This window comes from Myotis yumanensis, unplaced genomic scaffold (assembly GCF_028538775.1).
Source record: "Myotis yumanensis isolate MYYU_CA2020_CCGP unplaced genomic scaffold, mMyoYum1.0.hap1 SCAF_2, whole genome shotgun sequence".
Taxonomy (NCBI): Eukaryota; Metazoa; Chordata; class Mammalia; order Chiroptera; family Vespertilionidae; genus Myotis; species Myotis yumanensis.
This window is the reverse complement of record NW_027223753.1, coordinates 54,967,354-54,985,883: the sequence shown is the minus strand read 5'-3', so window position 1 is coordinate 54,985,883 and position 18,530 is coordinate 54,967,354. Positions and strand designations below refer to the sequence as shown.

Here is an 18,530-nt window from a genome sequence, read left to right as displayed (position 1 = left end):
CTTTCAGTCTATGTGTCTTTAAAGGTGAAGTGAAATATTGTAGGTAGCGGATAGTTGAGTCTTTTTTTTTAATTCATTCAGCCACTCTGTATTTTTTATTGGAGAATTTAGTCCACTTATATTTAAGTGTAATTCTTGATAGCTATGAACTTACTACTACCATTTTGTTAGTTGTTTCTTGCTGCTTTATAGACTTGTGTTTCTCTCTTCCTCTCTTTTTTTAAAAAAAAAAAAATATTTTATTGCTTTTTTACAGAGAGGAAGGGAGAGGGATAGAGAGTTAGAAACATCGATGAGAGAGAAGCATCGATCAGCTGCCTCCCGCACACCCCCTACTGGGGATGTGCCTGCAACTAAGGTACATGCCCTTGACTGGAATCGAACCTAGGACCTTCAGTCTCCAGGCCGACGCTCTATCCAGTGAGCCAAACCGGCTAGGGCTCTCTCTTTCTCTCTTCCTTTGTGCTTAGATGATTTTCTGTCGTGGTATGCTCTGATTCCTTCCTCTTCATCTTTTTGTATGTAGTATAGGTTTTTAGCTTTGTGGTTATCATGAGGTTTACACAAAACATCTTATAGTTATAACAATCTATTTTAAGCTGATAACAAGGTAACTTTAAATACTTCAAACACATGTAAAAGTTCTACATTTTTACCCCCCCTCCACATTATATACTACAATATTTTTATGTCACAATTTACATATTTTTATATTATGTATCAACAAATTATTATAAGTTCTACTTATTTTTATTACTTTGTCCTTTAACCTTCATACTAAAGTTGTAAGTAACTTACCCACCACCATTACAATTTTAGAGTATTCTGATTTTAACTATATATTTTCCGTTAACAGTGAGTTTTATACTTTCACATATTTTTATGTTACTAAATTAGCACCCTTTTGTTTCATCTTAAAGAATTCCCTTTAACAATTCTTGTAAGGATGGTCTAGAGGTGATAAATTCAGCTTTGGTTTGTCTGAAATACTCTATTTCTCTTTCAATTCTGAAGGACAAACACCATCAGGTAGTATCTTGATTGACAGTTTTCATCTTTCAGTACTTTAAATATATAATTCTACTTCATTCTGGCCTGCAAAGTTTCTGCTGAATAATCTGCTGATATTCTTATGGGATTCCCCTTATAAGTAATGAGTTACTTTTCTTCTTTGTCTTTAAATTTTAACTTTTGAAGATTTAACTTTATGTGTCTCTGTGAGTCTCTTTAGATTCATCTTTTCTGGTATTTTGGGGGCTTTCTGGATATGGATTTCTGTTTGTGCCCTAGGTTGGACAAGTTTTCAGCCATTATTTCTTTGAATAAGCTTTATGCATTTTCCCCTCCTTCTGGGATCCCTAGTACATATATATTGGTCTGCTTGATGGTATCCCATTAAGTCTTTAAGCTAACTTCATTCTTTTCACTCTTTCCCACCCCCCTCTTTTTGCTTCTCTGGATGGATTTCACTGCCTTAACTTTGAGTTTGTTGATCCATTCTTTTGTTTGCTCTAGTCTGATATTGAACCCCTCTATTGAATTTTTTAGCTTAATTATTATATTCTTCAGCCCTATGAATTCTGTTTGATACACTTTTTTTGTATTTTTCTATCTCTTTGTTGAAATTCTCACTTTGCTCATGCATTGCTCCCCTGACCTCAGTGAGCGCTTTTATCACCACTATCTCTGTTTCATTAAGATCAGTTTCTGGAGCCCAGACAGTGTTGCTCAGTGGTTGAGTGTCAACCTATGAAACAAGAGGTCATAGTTTGATTCCTGGTCAGGGCACCTGCCTGGGTTGCAGGCTTGATCCCCAGTGTGGGGTGTGTAGGAGGCAGCCAATCAATTATTCCCTCCCATTATTGATGTTTCTATCTCTCTCTTCCTTCCTCTCTGAGAATATATATATGAAATATATATATATGAAAGAGAGAGAGAGAGAGAGAGAGAGAGAGAGAGAGAGAGAGAGTCAGTTTCTGGAGATTTATCTTGTTATTGTTTATTTGAAATGTATTTCCTTATTTCTTTATTTTTTCTTGACTGTTTTGGTTAATGTGCATTAGATGAAAAAGACACCTCCCCCCTTATGTCAGACTGTCTCATATAGGAGATGAACGCTATCAATTAGCCCAGCTCAAGCTTCTGGTTCTCTTAAAACTGTAATTGTCCTAGCCACCGTAGTGACTCTTGGTGGCTCCCAAGACCTGTAGGTGTCTCAAAGGTGAGGATCATAGGCAAAATCTAGGTGCAGGCTGATTAGAAGCCAGATGCTCAGACAGCAGCTGGGAAAGTATGCAGTTTAGCACCTTTCAAGGAGAAACTGGGAGGTGGGTGTTTTGCCTGCTCCCTCTGCACAGAGACAGGGTGTATAGCCATGGTGGTGGGTGTGGGGAGGGTGCTCTTGCACCATTTAAAAATTGCTTCTTTGTTTGCTATAGTCCTAAGGAGTCATGAATGCAAGACCTGTTGGCTAAAAGGGCCAGAAGAACTGGGAACCGGCCCTCGGGCAGCAGTCTCAAATGCTGTGGCACCAGGCATGTGTACAAGCAACTTCTAAAGAGATGTTGGTGACCGAGTGTTATAAATGCAGTGAGATAGAGACAGGAGGTGGTGGAAGTGCCTACCAGCTTCCACAGGCTCCATGGAGGATCATAGTTAGCTCCTAGATGCATGCAGATTAGAAAGCCAGAACCTTGGGTCGCAGGTTATAGAGTATGTAGTCAGACCCCTTCCCCAGAAAGACAGAAATATAGGTGTCTTTGCCTGAGCTCTGTGTGCTATGCCCTGAGCGGATAGCCACAGTGAGTACCAGCACATGTGCCTGTTAAAAACTGCCTCTCTGTTCCTATGGGACTTGTCCACACAAGCCTGTTGGCTTTCAAAGCTAAGTGTTTTGAGGTCCTGTCCCTTGGGTGGGAGCCTTAAAAGCTGGAATCCTAGACATGCTGTCCAAACCCTTCACTCCTCAGGAGAAGCTGAGAATTGGATATATCATCCCAGTTATATGGTATTGTGCAGAGAGTGTATTGGGTGGTGTGCCTCAGCCTTTCCTACCCATTTCAGTGTGGGGTGGGGTTTTCTTGGTTGTCTGATGTGTGTGATTCACTGAGCTAGCCTTTGGATTTCTCTCAGAGGAGATTACTACATGTATAGCTGTATATTCAGTGCATCTGTGGAAGGAGGGAAGTTCAGGGGCCTCCTTGTCATCATCTTGCTCTCACACAAAGAATTGGCACATACATTGCTCTAAACAAGGTTATATAAGTGGTTAATAAGCACATGAAAAGAGACTCAATACTAATCGTTTTGAAAATGCAAGTAAAAAACCACAATGAGGTACCATTTCACAGCCATTAGAATGGCTACTGTTAAAAAATGGAATATAACAAGTGTTTGTAGGGTGAGGATAAATTGGAAGTGTAGATCGCTGGTGGAAATGTAAAATGGTATAACCACCATGGAAAACAGTGTAGCAATTTCTCAAAAATTAAAAATAGGATTTCCAGCTGATCAGCAATTGCACTTCTAAAGATATATACTCAAAAGAATTGAAAGCAGTGGCTCAAACATACTTTAACACCAATACTCATAGCAGCATTATTTACAATAGCCAACAGTAGAAACAACCCAATTTCATCAACAGATAAAGGATAAAGAAAATGTAATGTACACATACAATAGAATGTTATCCAGCTCAAAAAAAAGAATGAAATGATAAATCTTAGAAACTTTATGTCAAATGATATGAGGCATCTAGAGGAAGCAAATTCATACAGACACAAAGTACAATAGAGGTAACCAGGGACTGGGAGAAGGGGAGAGCGAGGAGTTATTTTTAGTGGATACGGAGTTTCTATTTGATATGATGACAAGTTCTGAAAATGGATAGTGATGGTTGCACAACATTGTGAATGTACTTAATGCTATTGGATTGTACATTTAAAAAGAGCTAAAATGGTAAATTTTGTATATATTATATTGCAACTTTAAAAATATAAAGCCATTGAAAAAATTTTAATTTATTTTTTGACTCAGAGAGTTTAGTTGCAAACCATTAATAGATGTAAATATGTCCTTATAGATAACCAGAACAACATTGCCAAATTTCTACAACACTGCCTGAAATGCTGTTTCTGGTGCTTGGAAAAAGTGATAAAGTTTTTGAACAGAAATGCCTATGTTATGGTAAGTAGATTATTTTTTATTTACTAAACTTCTTTGCAAACCCAAACCCCATGTCTACATTTCCATCTCTAAATCACTTTTAGATCTTGCAGTTAAATTTATCACATCTACACTAATAAAAGAGAAACATGGTAATTGGCGTACGACCGCTACCCTTCCCATTGGCTAATCAGCTTATCCTTATGCAAATTAACTGTCAGCCAAGATGGCGGCCAGCAGCCCTGCACTGAAGCGAGCAGGGAGGCTTGCTTCCTCCAGGAACTGCAGACTCCAACATTCCCCGCCTCACTTGCCGAACTCTCAACTGCAACTCTAAGCAACTATTACTATGTTGCAAATAAGAAGCTAAACAAAACCTGCTTTCAGTCAGCCCCGGACCGCAACATTGTATCCATGTTTTCAGCAGCGAGGCCTCAGAGCTAAAGCTGGCCCAGAATAAAAAAAAAAAAAAAGAAAAAAAGAAAACAAGGAGCTGTTGGAAGCTTTTAGTCAACTGCCAGCGGGAAAACAGCCCTCAGCCCCTCAGCCAGCCTGGCCAGGCACCCCAGTGGGGACCCCCACCCTGATCCAGGACACCCTTCAGGGCAAACCAGCCGGCCCCCACCCATGCACCAGGCCTCTATCCTATATAGTAAAAGGGTAATATGCCTCCCAGCACCGGGACCAGCGGAGCAGCGAGGCTCCCGGCACCGGGATCAGCGTGCCAGGGGGCAGCGCCCAAACCCCCTGATCAGCCCTGCTCTGTGCCTGATAGGGGGGGAGCTCCCCAATCCCCCGATTGCCCTGCGGCTCTGTGTGTGACAGGGTGCAGCACACCAACCCCCTGATCGGCCCTGCTCTGTGTGTGACAGGGTGCGGCGCCCCAACTCCCCCCTCCACGGGCCTTGCTCTGTGTGTGACAGGGTAGAGCCATAACCTCCCCATTGGCCCTGCCCTGAGTGTGACAGGGTGCAGCACCCCAACCCCCTGATCCGCCCTGCTCTGTGTGTGACAGGGGGCGGTGCCCCAACCCCCTGATTGGCCCTGCTCTGTGAGTGACAGGGGGCAGCGCCCCAACCCCCTGATTGGCCCTGCTCTGTGAGTGACAGGGGGCAGCGCCCCAACCCCCTGATCGGCCCTGCTCTGTGCGTGATGGGGGTGGCACCGCAACCTCCCCATCGACCCTGCCTTGAGTGTAACAGGGGGCGGTGCCCCAACCCCCCAATCAGTCTACCCTGAGCGTGACTGAGGGTGGCATTGCAACCTCCCGATCCGCCCTGCTCTGTGCATGACGGGGCAGCGCCCCAACTCCCCAATCGGCCCTGCTCTGAGCCCGACCAGGGGCTGCACTTAGGGATTGGGCCTGCCCTCTGCCACCCGGGAGCAGGCCTAAGCCAGCAGGTCGTTATCTCCCGAGGGGTCCCAGACTGCGAGAGGGCACAGGCCGGGCTGGGGGGGACCCCCTCCCCACCCCCCGAGTGCACAAATTTTTGTGCACCGGGCCTCTAGTCTATATATATAAAAGCCTAAGCGACCGAAAGATGCTCACTAACCAACAGGGGGCAGATGCTCAACGCAGGAGCTGCCCCTTGGTGGTCAGTACACTCCCACAGCCAACCTTCTGTTGCCGGTCAGCCTCCCATGGTCCCTCCTCCTGGCTGACCTCTATCAGCCCCAGTCTGACTGGGCAAGACAGCCCCCCCCATCGGCCCTGATCACCAGCCAGGCTGAGGGACCCACCCGTGCACGAATTCATGCACCAGGCCTCTAGTGTGGATATAAGAATTTGTGATTCTTATATGTGATTCTTATTTGTGAGCCTATGTGATTCAGGGCAATGTTTTCCTAGTTGAGATAGAAATTAGCTGCACTTCATTATCACCTTCAACATCTCTTTGGAGAGGGAAAATATTTATCTTGGAAATTTTAAAATATGCTAGATTGAAAATGATTTTGTGTGTCTTTGATATAGTTTATTGAGAAGAAAGTTTAGTCTATGTTTCACTCTGAGAAGAAAAGATCTTTCTAATTTTGTGATTTATATATTTTAAAGGAAGGGTCTGTTCCTTTTTTGTGTGAATCTTATGTTGAGATATATGGCAGTACCTAACTAAATTTGTTTATTTCCTGGGGGAATATGGAGGCTTCTAAAGAAATTTTTAAATATAGGGGATCCAAAAATAAAATTGTTTTAAAATTTAGCAACTACAGTCTAATGACACTTACTTATTCTCACAGTGACAAAGGGTCTGCAGCAATGCTTCAAGTAGTCATGGAGATTTAAGTAATCATCAATATATTTCCAGTGAGAATGTTGTATTGAGGCTTTTCATCAGTCAATCAAGTGTGTGATTGATTTGAAAGGCACTGGGCTTCTGAGAGTAATTTTTGTTGTTGTTAATCCTTACCCAAGAATATTTTTCCATTGATTTTTAGAGAGAGTGGAAGGAAGGGGGAGAGACCGAGAGAGAGAGAAACATCAATGTGAGAGACACATTGATTGGTTGCCTCCTGCACACTGCAACCAGGGCTGAGGATCAAGCCTGCAACCAAAGTATGTGCCTTTGACAGGAATTGAACCTGGGACCCTTCAGTCCAGGGGCCAATGCTCTATCCACTGAGCCAAACTGGTGAGGGCTCTGAGAGTAATTTTTAATATGATCTCTACAACATTTAACCCATTTAGCAATAAACCCCAGCCAAACACTTCAAAGACAGAAACCATTTCCCGAGATTTGAGAAAACTGTTTGAAGTTGTCTAATATCCATAGAGTTTAATGGAATATGTAGCATCTGAAGCAGACCTTATTGTCAACAAACCTGGAGTTGTGCAGAGTTGAGGACACATAGTTCCCATGCCTCCCACAAACCCAAATGTTGGAAAGAGAAATGAGAGTACATGGCTGTATGGGTGACAGAGAATTGACTCATTTTCCTGTTATTGGATTGTCTCTTGGTCTTATCAGGATTACTGACTCCCGAATAATAACTGTCTTCCTCAGATTGCAATATATGGCAAGAACTTCTGCAGGTCTGCAAAAGATGCTTTCGATCTGCTGATAAGAAATATTTTAAAGTAAGTAATCAGGTTGAACATTGCAATCGATTTGCTGAACCTTGAGCATCACATACTTCACATGTTACTGAAGTGTTGGCAGTCATCTTAAACATGAATATCATCTTTTTAAAAAATATATATTTTATTGATTTTTTACAGAGAGGAAGGGAGAGAGATAGAGAGTTAGAAATATCGATGAGAGAGAAACATCGATTAGCTGCCTCCTGCACATCTCTTTCTGGGGATGTGCCCACAACCCAGGTACATGCCCTTGACCGGAATCGAACCCGGGACCCCTCAGTCCGCAGGCCAACACTCTATCCACTGAGCCAAACTGGTTTCGGCGTAAACATGAATATCATCTTTTAATTTGATAGATTTAAATCTTCTCTGTCACATCAATCATTTATTTTTATATCTTAGAATTGTTGCTGCCATCACTCACCAATGTCTTTACACCCACTGGCATTTATTTAGTTTTATTCCCTCTTTTTAAGAAATCGCTCACATGGATATTATCATCATGTCTCTGGCCATTTCCCTCTCCCAAAATTGATAGCCTGAGTGAACAAAATCAGAGAACCAAAGCAGCATCCTTTGGATTCAGGGTGTCTAGGCCATGAATTAGATAGGGAGGCTGACACCGCCAATAGTGCCCAACAGCCCTACCATATCATCTTCTGTTTACTTCATTAAAAATGAGTCAGGAATTCATCCCATAACTTCAATTCTTGCATTTAACAAATGCCAAAGTTACAGCAAATATGCATCAAAATGAACTAGTGAATTATTTCTTCTCATAAATTTCAAGTAACGCATGTAAACACAAAATTATGCTTTGTTTTTTTTCCGATTCTTAGAGTTGCAGTTTTGGATAAAGTTACGGACTTTGTACTCGTCCTGGGGAAAATACTAGTTTCTGGGTGTATAGGTAAGTAATAATAATAAAAAGTTTACAAGGTGCTTAGAGAAACTACTACAAAAGCTATATTCCTTTGCAAATGCATAATATATTTTTCTGCCTTTTCATTGTAGGTATCCTGGCATTTTTACTCTTCACACAGAGAATCTCAATAATTATAGAAGGACCAACATCTTTAAATTACTACTGGGTACCTTTGCTGGTAAGTGCTGGTGTCTTAGTCCAGGTGCTGTAACAAAATACCATCCACTGGGTGGCTTAAACAACAGGAATTTATTTCTCACGTACTGAAGGCAGAGAAGTCCAAGGTCAAGGTGCCCACAGGTTAGGTTCCTGATGGTGGCTCTCTTCCTGGTTTGCAAAGGGACACCTCCTTGCTGTATCCTAATGTGGTGGAGAGAGATAGTATCTCTCCTGCCTCCTCTTATAAGGGCACTAATCTTATTCAAGAGGGCTCCACCCTTAGAACCTAATTACCTCTCAAATGCTCCACCTCCAAATACCATCACATTGGGGATTAGGTTTCAACATATGAATTTTGAGGAAACACAATGTATTCCATAGTAACTAAGTATTATTGACTCTGGTTTATCAGAGATAGCAAAAAAAAAAAAAGTACAAAAAGGAATATGAGAGATCATAATAGGTAACATTATTGGTCTTACTTTGTGCCAAGCCTGCTTTAAAGGTTGGGTTCCTTGGAAACAAACTCTGAGACAGAGACTTGCACACGAGAGGTCTATCAGGAAGTGTTCTCCTGAGATACACTTTTAAGGAAGTGAGGAGGGCAGTCCTGGCAAAGGAAGGAGCTGACCCAAGTTGCAGTGACAGCTGAGGCCTTAGGCATAATTACGGGAATTTCTGACAAAGGGACTGAGCTTCTATATGTTGCCCCTGGGTGGGGCTGTAGCCTTGGCTGAGGCAGTTCTCTGCAAGGAGGGCAATTTGTACTGAAGGAAGCAGCCTACATTCCCCAAAACTGGGGGGCAGATGTGCAGCTGTAGGGGACCTGGGTGGAGTCCTCTGGTATCTATTACAATATATTAACTCACTCAGTTCGTGTGTCATAAATACTATTATTATTCACATTCTCCCCTCTCCCACCTACACTTTTATAGAGGAGGCACTGATAGGTTAAGTAACGTGTTGAAGAAATACCTGAGCTGTGATCAAACCTAAGCAGTGTGTGCTCTTAACTCCTATGCTTTCCTGCCTCTGTGCACAGAATCCTAAATATGGGATATATTTGGTAGGCATTGAGGATAGCGGTAAGAAAATTGGCAGGTGACCTAGTACATTTTGTTTAAATCCCAGTACATAGCACTCAAAAACATTATCATTGAATATTTTTTGGTCTCTATATTGAAATCTTCCTCAACACAGAGCACTTCCAAGCTCTCTCATGGTGACTTTCATTAAAGCTGCATTATTGTTCTGCTAGACGAGTTAATGACATCGTCATTCTCTCCTTTCCTCATTTACAGACAATCATTGCTGGATCTTACCTAGTTGCACACGGGTTCTTCAGCGTCTATGCAATGTGTATTGATACAATTTTCATCTGCTTCTGTAAGTTTTCAGAATATGTGTTTCCCCCCTTCAGTGGATAACCAAGGGACGAGGATAGATCCATGACCATAGCTGGCTTGTAGGTTTGCTATGACCTGGCTGTAATCGCAAATCTGTTTATTTGGAAAGAGACATTGTTGAGTGGATGCTCTTGAAACCTTAATGGCCGAGAGAATGCAGTTTGCAAAGCACAGAAGAATCAGCTACTAAAACGAACCACAGGCTTCATGGCATGGTGTTAACATATTGCCTAATGTTTTAAAATTATAATAATGATTGGCTTCTGTGGTGCTTTATTAACAGAACTGAAGACATGACTGGGCTCTGGAAACTCTTTGAGGAGAGCCTTTATAGATTCTGATAAAGCCAAGCTGGCACTGGTTTCAAAGACACATGGGGACCAGTTCACATTAGGTAACACAGTGACAAATGGGGAGGATTCATAGAGGAGCATGTCCAGGAAATGGCTAGATCAATTCTGATGCTTAGAGTTAAAATACGTGCTTCTTTAGAGCTTTCATCACTGACTTCCTGACTGTGCCTGTGTGACATGTGTAAGATGCATACACAAAATGGATATGTTTTCCATTAGCATTTCATGTTAAAAGTCCTGGAGAACCTAGAGCCCATCAGGAGCTTGATCTGGCTCTCACCTTCCATCTAGGGCAAGGAGGGTCAGCAGGTGAGAGCAGAACTCGTTAGCCTTACAGCTGGACCCTCTGAGAGATTATTTCTCTGGCACATTGCTCTTAAGAAAAGTAGAGAAAACATTCCATAACAGGGCATTACTGAGTAATCCACTTCCCTTGTGTAAAACTAAATTTGTTTTTTTTTAAATATATATTTTATTGATTTTTTACAGAGAGGAAGGGAGAGGGATAGAGAGTTAGAAACATCGATCAGCCACCTCCTGCACACCTACTGGGAATGTGCCCGCAACCAAGGTACATGCCCTTGACCGGAATCGAACCTGGGACCTTTCAGTCCTCAAACCGACGCTCTATCCACTGAGCCAAACCGGTTACGGCGTAAATTTGTTTTTAATATAATCCATAAATATCAACTTCACACTGGGGTCAGGAGAGAAGATAATAACCTCAGGGAGAAATAGTCAAGGCAAATCGCCTATAAAATGGTTTGACCTTGTTTTTGTTTAGTTTTTCTTTCTGAACATTTAAAAATCAATTTTTAGTAACCGAACAAAGAAGTCGGGGGGACTTTGTGTACCAGTAGCTCTTGTTCTGGCTGTAAATGGAACTGGAATGTTTAACATTTTCCTAGTACCCCAGTGGTTTGTTAGGAAAAACCACCTGAACAAATCTCACACCTGAGCTGGAATGAGAAGCGTGGGGTAAGGTAGTGCCTAAGGCGGAGTAGAGAACTCTCAAGTGTTCCAAGATCTCATCGTTCATCTCAGACACTAAACATGGGGACAGTTCTGGAGGCTCTCACTGGGATAGTCGCCGTTCTTGTAACTAAAAATGTTTCTCAAAATATATCTCAGGAAATGTCTAGAACCTACTCTTTCCCAGTCTTTGGAAGCTTTGGCAAATCTTGTGCATTTTAATTTTTACAATGGATTTTAAATTTAAGCAATGAGAAATGTTTTCTACCCTTTTATATTAATAATTGCTAGCTTCTTGAAAACCAGGTGTACTTTTAGCTCTATTCAATATGTTGTGTGTTGAACATGAATTGTTTCCTTTCAGGGACTCTCACTTTTGATAATAAAGAACAACGAAAGCAAATTGTATTTCTCTTCCCTTCCCAGCTGTTACCATGGGCAACATCTTACTTTGGCAAACATTCTTCTTACATGATACTCTAAGCCAAATTATGACTCTGTAGAGCTGTAGCTTTTATTTTTTATAAATCTTTTTTTTACCTAATATCTTGACTACCAGTAAAACTGGTGTTATAAAACATGGGAACCATTTGCAAACACTTCATTTACAGAAATATGACATCTTTTTTTTTTTAATATATTTTATTGATTTTTTACAGAGAGGAAGGGAGAGAGATAGAGAGTTAGAAACATCGATGAGAGAGACATTGATCAGCTGCCTCCTGCACATCTCCTACCGGGGATGTGCCCGCAACCCAGGTACATGCCCTTGACCGGAATCGAACCTGGCACCTTTCAGTCCGCAGGCCGACGCTCTATCCACTGAGCCAAACCGGTTTCGGCTATATGACATCTTTTTAACATTACAGGGCACTGAGAATTTTGATCCCAGGGTGGGAAAAAAGAATAGTTGTAGATGATTATTAAAATGATCCATGCCAGGCTTCCTACCAAGACCTCAAGGGTGATGACAGCAACATATGATTTGTGACATATGGTACAGAAATATGATTAAGGAAGAACAAAAATGTTCGGTGTCTCTCATGTTTCCTCCTTAGATTTTCATGTTGTGTGTGAGGAAAATCACTGTGAGGTTTAATGCAGAAATCTAAACAAGCCATCCATCATTTCTAAAAGACTCTGATGAAAAATAATTTAGCCCTGGCCGGTTTGGCTCAGTGGATGGAGCGTCAGCCTGCGGACTCAAGGGCCCCGGGTTCGATTCCGGTCAAGGGCATGTACCTTGGTTGCGGGCACATCCCCAGCAGGGGGTGTGCAGGAGGCAGCTGATCGATGTTTCTCTCTCATCGATGTTTCTAACTCTCTATCCCTCTCCCTTCCTCTCTGTAAAAAATCAATAAAATATATTTAAAAAAAGAAGAAAAAAAAAAGAAAAATAATTTAGATTTATTCCACAAACTATGATCATATGGTTTTGTATACTATTACTTATCCTTTATGTTATAATAAATAAAGGCTATAAATAACAAATCTTTTACAATGTATTAGTCAAAACCTAGAATCAAATTGCATTTATATATTTATTGATAGATATTATCTGCTGTGAATTGTATGTACCTGTAGGAAACTTAATTCTCAGCATCATTCTGGTACTTCCCCCCAACCACCCAACAGTGAACTCCCCATCTCTTTATTATAAGCCTAGGCAAAGCAGCAAGGTAAATGCATGTATTACAGAAGTTAGAAAACACTAGTATTTACTTTTAAATGTAATCTGAGACAGGCTGCAAGGATTTAGGACAAGATGCCTTATAGAAGTAACTGTCAGAAGGTTGGGTCCTCACATCATCCTGATTGCCCGAGAGCTTTTTTATTTTTTAAAATATATTTTTATTGATTTCAGAGAGGAAGGGAGAGGGAGAGAGATAGAAACATCAATGAAAAAGAATCATTGATTGGCTGCCTCCTGTAGGCCCCCTACTGGGGATCAAACCCGCAACCCAGGCATGTGCCCTGACCTGGAATGGAACTGTGACCTCCTGGTTCATAGGACAACGCTCAACCACTGAGCCACTGTGCTGGGAGCCTGAGAGCTTTCGACTTTAGGAGGATCATTTTACATCCCTGGGTCTCAGTTTCTTCATGTGTAACATTAGGGTCTGGACTACCATTAAAAGTGGCTTGGAACTTTGAAATTCAATTACTGTTCTACATTTATCACAGGAATAATACACCTTTTATTCAGCTTTATCTCAGAGGAGGTGGCAATTAAGCTTTCTGAAAGGAGCAGCCACAGAATTTAAAGATGATGCTCTGGAGAGGACATGACAGATTTTGTTTACCTTTAAACCATCAACATAACCTTGTTGGGGGTGGGCGGGGCTTAGGAAGTGTCACGCTTCCTGGCAGAGGCTGATGCTTCTTCCCTTGTGCAGCACCGCAACTGGACTGCCCTCGTTTGTCTTGCATTTGCCTTTCTAACGCTGATTTCTCTGATTTCTCCCTGTTCGACTCTCCAATTTATAAAAATGCGTCTAATTGTTCCGCCGCTGCTGGCTGCTTTTGCCTGCGTTGGCTGCTGCACATCCAGGTGAAGATCTGGAAAGAAATGACGGATCTACAGAAAAGCCCTACTTCATAGCCCCCACCCTGCACGGCATTCTGAACAAGAGGCACCTCGTTCCCCCGAAGCAGAAAGAGTAGAAAAGCTCCAAACAGGGCCGCTCGCTTTTAAAGTAGTTTTGTGAATTCGGTCATTTGTAATGAGAAAATGATGCTGTTGCGTCATGTAGAATTTCCGTGCTGGTTTCTAAAAAGCCAGACCCTGGTACCACCTGAGGTTTCGGGCCTTGGATCACAGTAGCCTCCGTGGACCGGGATACGTTCTGGACTGACTGTGGTCCCTGCTGAAGGGCAGTGAATGGCATACTTTGTTCTCCTGAAGTCTATCGCCGAATGTGTTCTAAAAGCTTTTATAACTCGGCGTGCTGTTTCTCATGGCAGCACTTTAATAGCCTTTCTTGTGATACATGTATATTTGTAAAGGATATTCAGGCAATTCTTGAAAGTGCTATAAATGTATCATGGATTAGCCATAAAAAGATTGATTTATAGTTAACCAGCATATGGGACTGAATTTGTAAATATGGTGCTATGGTCATATTTGTACTGTTCAAGCTAGTGGACAACTCTCTAAACTGTGATTACACTTGTATTAATGGTTCCCTAGGAAGTATATTTCAGTGGGTGATTCATGCTCATAATAAACATGTGGGTGTTAATGCTATACAGGTCCCATAGAGAGCGTTACTAGGTAAAAATGACTGTGGAACCTTCACAGCCCGCGTTGTTTTAGTGATATTGCATTTATAGTGAAGTTGAATCTGAGTTCTGGAATGGTCATTTTTAATGAACTTCTGGCCACCATGAAAGTATCCTAAACAAAACTGAAATGGCCACATAACTTATTGTCTTTTGTCTCAACCTAAAGAGAGACAAATTCCTATTTTCCTATTCCTACCATATAAAAAATTGGTATGGATTTGTTTCAGAAGAGTGATTATACCTTTTCGTGAGTTTACCTGTTTTCCTAGATTGAAGAGATTGGCTTTGTTCTACAAAAGGTTTGATTTTAGCCCAACTTTCAGTGAGGAAAGAGAAAAGATAAGTCACTTTGGATTTCCCCATAAGGAAACATGCTGTTAGTCCTCCAGAGATCCCTCATCAGGACATACTATGGGTTAGAAAAGCTGTCCCTTGAGGCCTGAGGAGGAAAGTTACTGCCATATTCCACCCCTGCTGGTCATCGCAACAGGCCAGTTTCTGGCAGCCATGCCTGAGGCTTTTGCATGGCAGAGCAAAGCATGAGTCAGACATTCATGCACTTTGCTTACCCATCCTGTGTGCAAGTGCATAGGATACAACTAACAGTGTAAAAATGTACCCCAAAAGGAGCATTGAATCAAATTGTATCCTTTTGGCTTTTACTAGTAAACTAAGCTTGTATAGAAGGATAATAATTGACAGAAAAGAACACGTTGATCTAACATTTTTATCTGATTATGATCCATATAACCAAGAGAGTATCATTATGTTACAGAATACTATAAATACTAATTTATGTAATGATCCTAAAGTCTAAGTGGAAACCTACACATAGACTGACTTCATGGCAGTAATAGCAAGAAGCCAATGAGTAGGGAAGATATTCAAAATATTGGCCCTTGCAATGGCTTAGTTTGAGATTATTGTAGTCAAAAGTGTCACTTGGCTTCACAGCTCGATAAGGGGCTTTCTTCACGCTCGTTCTCCTTGAAGTGTAATTCAGAGAAGAGTGACAAGCTGTCTTCCTCGGTGGTTATTATTATTATTTTACTATCCAACAATACAGGGGTTATAACATCTAGTAACATAGTTCCCTCTGTCTTAAGTGTTGAAAATTATAAGGAATAAGTCCACTTCAGGAGTAGTCAAAAAGTTCATAATGATGAAACAAGACAACTTTTAATTGTTGTATGTATCAGAATCACTGATAACTTGTTACAAATATAGATGCTTGTGCCTCACCCTAAGAGATTCTGATATATTGCGCTTGGGTGTAGGGCATCTTGTGAATTACTACAAAGTTTTCTAGTTGATTCTGATGCACGTAAAAGTTTTAAAATCACTTGAATAAAATATAAATCAATGTGTGAGAAGCTAGTTGCCTATTTTCTCCTTATATTCCTGGCTGTTCTAAGAGTTAGAATATTGAGAGGCAAAGGGGATTAATTTGGAGACTTCTAACAATGCTAGATTTTTCTATAGTTTAGATTCACAGTGCTATATGGGCCCCCTGTATTATATGTTTAACATTATATCTACTGATTAGGCCAGAAAATTGTCTAGAGTAAACTTGGCACAAAATCATAAAAAAGGGAATGCCATTTGATTCAATATTTCTAAATAATTTAATTAAAGCTTAAGTTTTAGCTATATTATAGGCTTATTACTAGTTAGAAAATTATTCTCCATTAATAACTTCTTTGTGTAATTGAAACATATTAGGGTAAAAATGAGCATTGTTTTTGAGGAATAAAATTTAGAAGTCACTTTTTTTTTACAAAGAAAAACTAATTGAAAAACAGCAATATTTCTCAAAATTTGCAATTTAAGGATTTGAAATATTCTAAAATTTATCAATCTTATTTCTTGAAACTATACTATCTGAATTGTTTATGGCCAAAATAAATTTTGAACAAATGTGGTCATTTAGAAATAAAATTGAGAACATAGTACTTTTTTAAGGAATTTGAAGGTGAATTTAGGTAATCCTGGTGAATCTTTTAGGTTTTTTGTCTTTAAGTTTGCTGTCCAAAAGAAGGTAAACCTGATTCCCTCAGTCATGCAGCTGAGAGGCATAGACTATTGGCAGAACCTCACCTGGTACACAGAATGAGATAATATCTTACCGATGTACTAACAAGGGCTGATTGTTTTCTCATAGTTATGTTTACAATAATGTTGATGCCAAACTATGCTGTTAAAACACACACACCACAAATACATTTTTGAACTGTGGTTAAGCAAGAATGCAGCAGATGGCGCTGTTACTTCTCTTACAGTTTTGCTTTGATATTTACTCTGTGCCATTCTTCCTCCTAGTGGAAGATTTAGAAAGAAACGATGGTTCCACTGAAAAACCCTATTACATGAATCGCTCTCTGATGAAGATTATGAAGGTGAAAAGTACACAAAGTACGAAGCAGTAGCGGTGCAGACCGATCACCTGCAGCGGTGTGTACCTCTTTCCTCATGTGCTGTGTCTGATTCACAAGCCTCTGTGTTTGGAACACTGTATTCACCACCTTGTTGGCTCTTATATGCATGTTTTATACCAAAGCTTATACTGTAATATGTGAAGCCATCAGATGTCGCAAGGGAATTGTTAATAACATGGAACATTTTTATACTGAGACCTTTTGTTTTGTAATTCATTTTTAAATAGAGTGGCTTCAATGTTTTCGAAAATGCTAGTGACTATGTTAGTATTCTTTTAAATATTAGATTGAAAAATGATACATGGTTTAAATTGAGAGCTCCTAATGTATATTTTTTAAATCACAACTAAAAGACTTCTGCAGGGAAAATTGGTAAACAAAGCAAAATAGAAAATTTTAAAGTTTCCCCCACTCCTGCTTGGCAGTAAATGGGTAAAAGACCGCCCAGCTCCAGATTTTGCTTGAAGTGTAGAATGTTTCCTATTAAACAAATTGCCAACCATCCAGCCTTTACTACTTCGTCCTCTCTGACAAAGTGCCTTACTGGCTGTTTAATATTACCCAGCTTTTGTGGGCAAGTTTACAAACATTGTTTTTAAAAAAACAAAACACCTGCAATGTTTAGTGATTAAAACAAGTCTTCTTGCATTTGTTTTCCTCTTAGCTCACTGGTTGGAAACCATTTGTCATTTCAGTGTGTTTAATATCCTCGCTCTACAGAGTGCATTGCAGAATAAACAGATCCCTTTGCGCCTAGTGGACATTCATGAATGTGTACACGCAAGAAAAAAAATCTGAAATCTGAAAGGACACTTGGTGTGTTTCTTTTTTTACTAAAAGTGAGAAGTTTAAAAATGTAATCTTTTCTATAGTAGATCTTTGAAAATACAGTAGGTGTAACAATACATTTCTCAGTGTTTTACACAGACTAAAAAGGGAAACTTTGAGAAATTATAAAGGAAAACTTTACCCCAAGAAAGGGTGCTACCAGATGTCATGTATTGAATAGTTCCTTTATAAATGATTGTTTATTATCGTCAAGGAGTGTTCTATGTATGTTATTTTATTTTTAAACTTTTGATATGAAATAATCAGTTTACTTATAAGATATTCATTTTTATTGTGCTAATGTAAATAGGAGCATACTTTCTAATTCAATTTTAAATGACTTTCCTAGTACTCTTAACTTGAAACAAAATGAATGTTGTTTGTTATAGAGAGTCCATAAAGCATTCACCGTAAAGCAATGTCAGTCTCACATGATAATTTGTGAAAGTTTTGAGAATCAACAGTAAGTTACTATCAGTTTATCTATGATCACAGGTATTTAAATGTGACTTTAGATAATCTTTTATGCCAAAAACAAACTCATATGAGCACGTGACAGTCTGAGCTCTATAATCAATGGGTTTCTGCTATGCAGAAATATTAGGTCCATGTTGTCTAAATACCTTTGATAATGAAAATATTTAATATTTAATGAAATTTGTTGTTACTCATGGCTTGAAATCTATTTGTTTTTTTTCTTCTAATAAAGATTTAGATAAGAAAAAAAAACTGGCTGCCTTCTTATTTCTTTAAGCTAGAAAAGGAAATGTCGGGGTTTTTTTAATATCTAGATTTATTGTTTTTAAAAACTCCATTTTTCTCTAGCTGTGCATTGATTGCCAAATCAAATAACCGAAAAATGATAATTTATACAAAATAAATAAATAAAAGCTAAATGGATAAGAGATGGATTGTTTTAATCCA

The 18,530-nt window shown here is 39.9% G+C and overlaps 1 protein-coding gene across 2 annotated transcripts in view; it reads left to right on the top strand.

Annotated features, from left to right (window-relative positions):
* SLC44A5 (solute carrier family 44 member 5) overlaps positions 1 to 18,275 on the top strand; it is a 363,213-nt gene extending 344,938 nt beyond the window's left edge. Inside the window, exons 19-24 of one of the 2 annotated variants that reach the window (XM_070403383.1) lie at positions 4,082 to 4,185; positions 7,167 to 7,240; positions 8,083 to 8,153; positions 8,258 to 8,346; positions 9,629 to 9,713; positions 16,663 to 18,275. In XM_070403383.1, coding sequence (XP_070259484.1) covers positions 4,082 to 4,185; positions 7,167 to 7,240; positions 8,083 to 8,153; positions 8,258 to 8,346; positions 9,629 to 9,713; positions 16,663 to 16,769 — 530 coding nt within the window. In that variant the 3' untranslated portion in view covers positions 16,770 to 18,275. Of the gene's footprint in view, positions 1 to 4,081; positions 4,186 to 7,166; positions 7,241 to 8,082; positions 8,154 to 8,257; positions 8,347 to 9,628; positions 9,714 to 13,609; positions 14,282 to 16,662 lie in introns of those variants that run through there. The other variant, XM_070403382.1, reaches the window with a different exon arrangement.
* Positions 18,276 to 18,530: the final 255 nt, after the last annotated feature.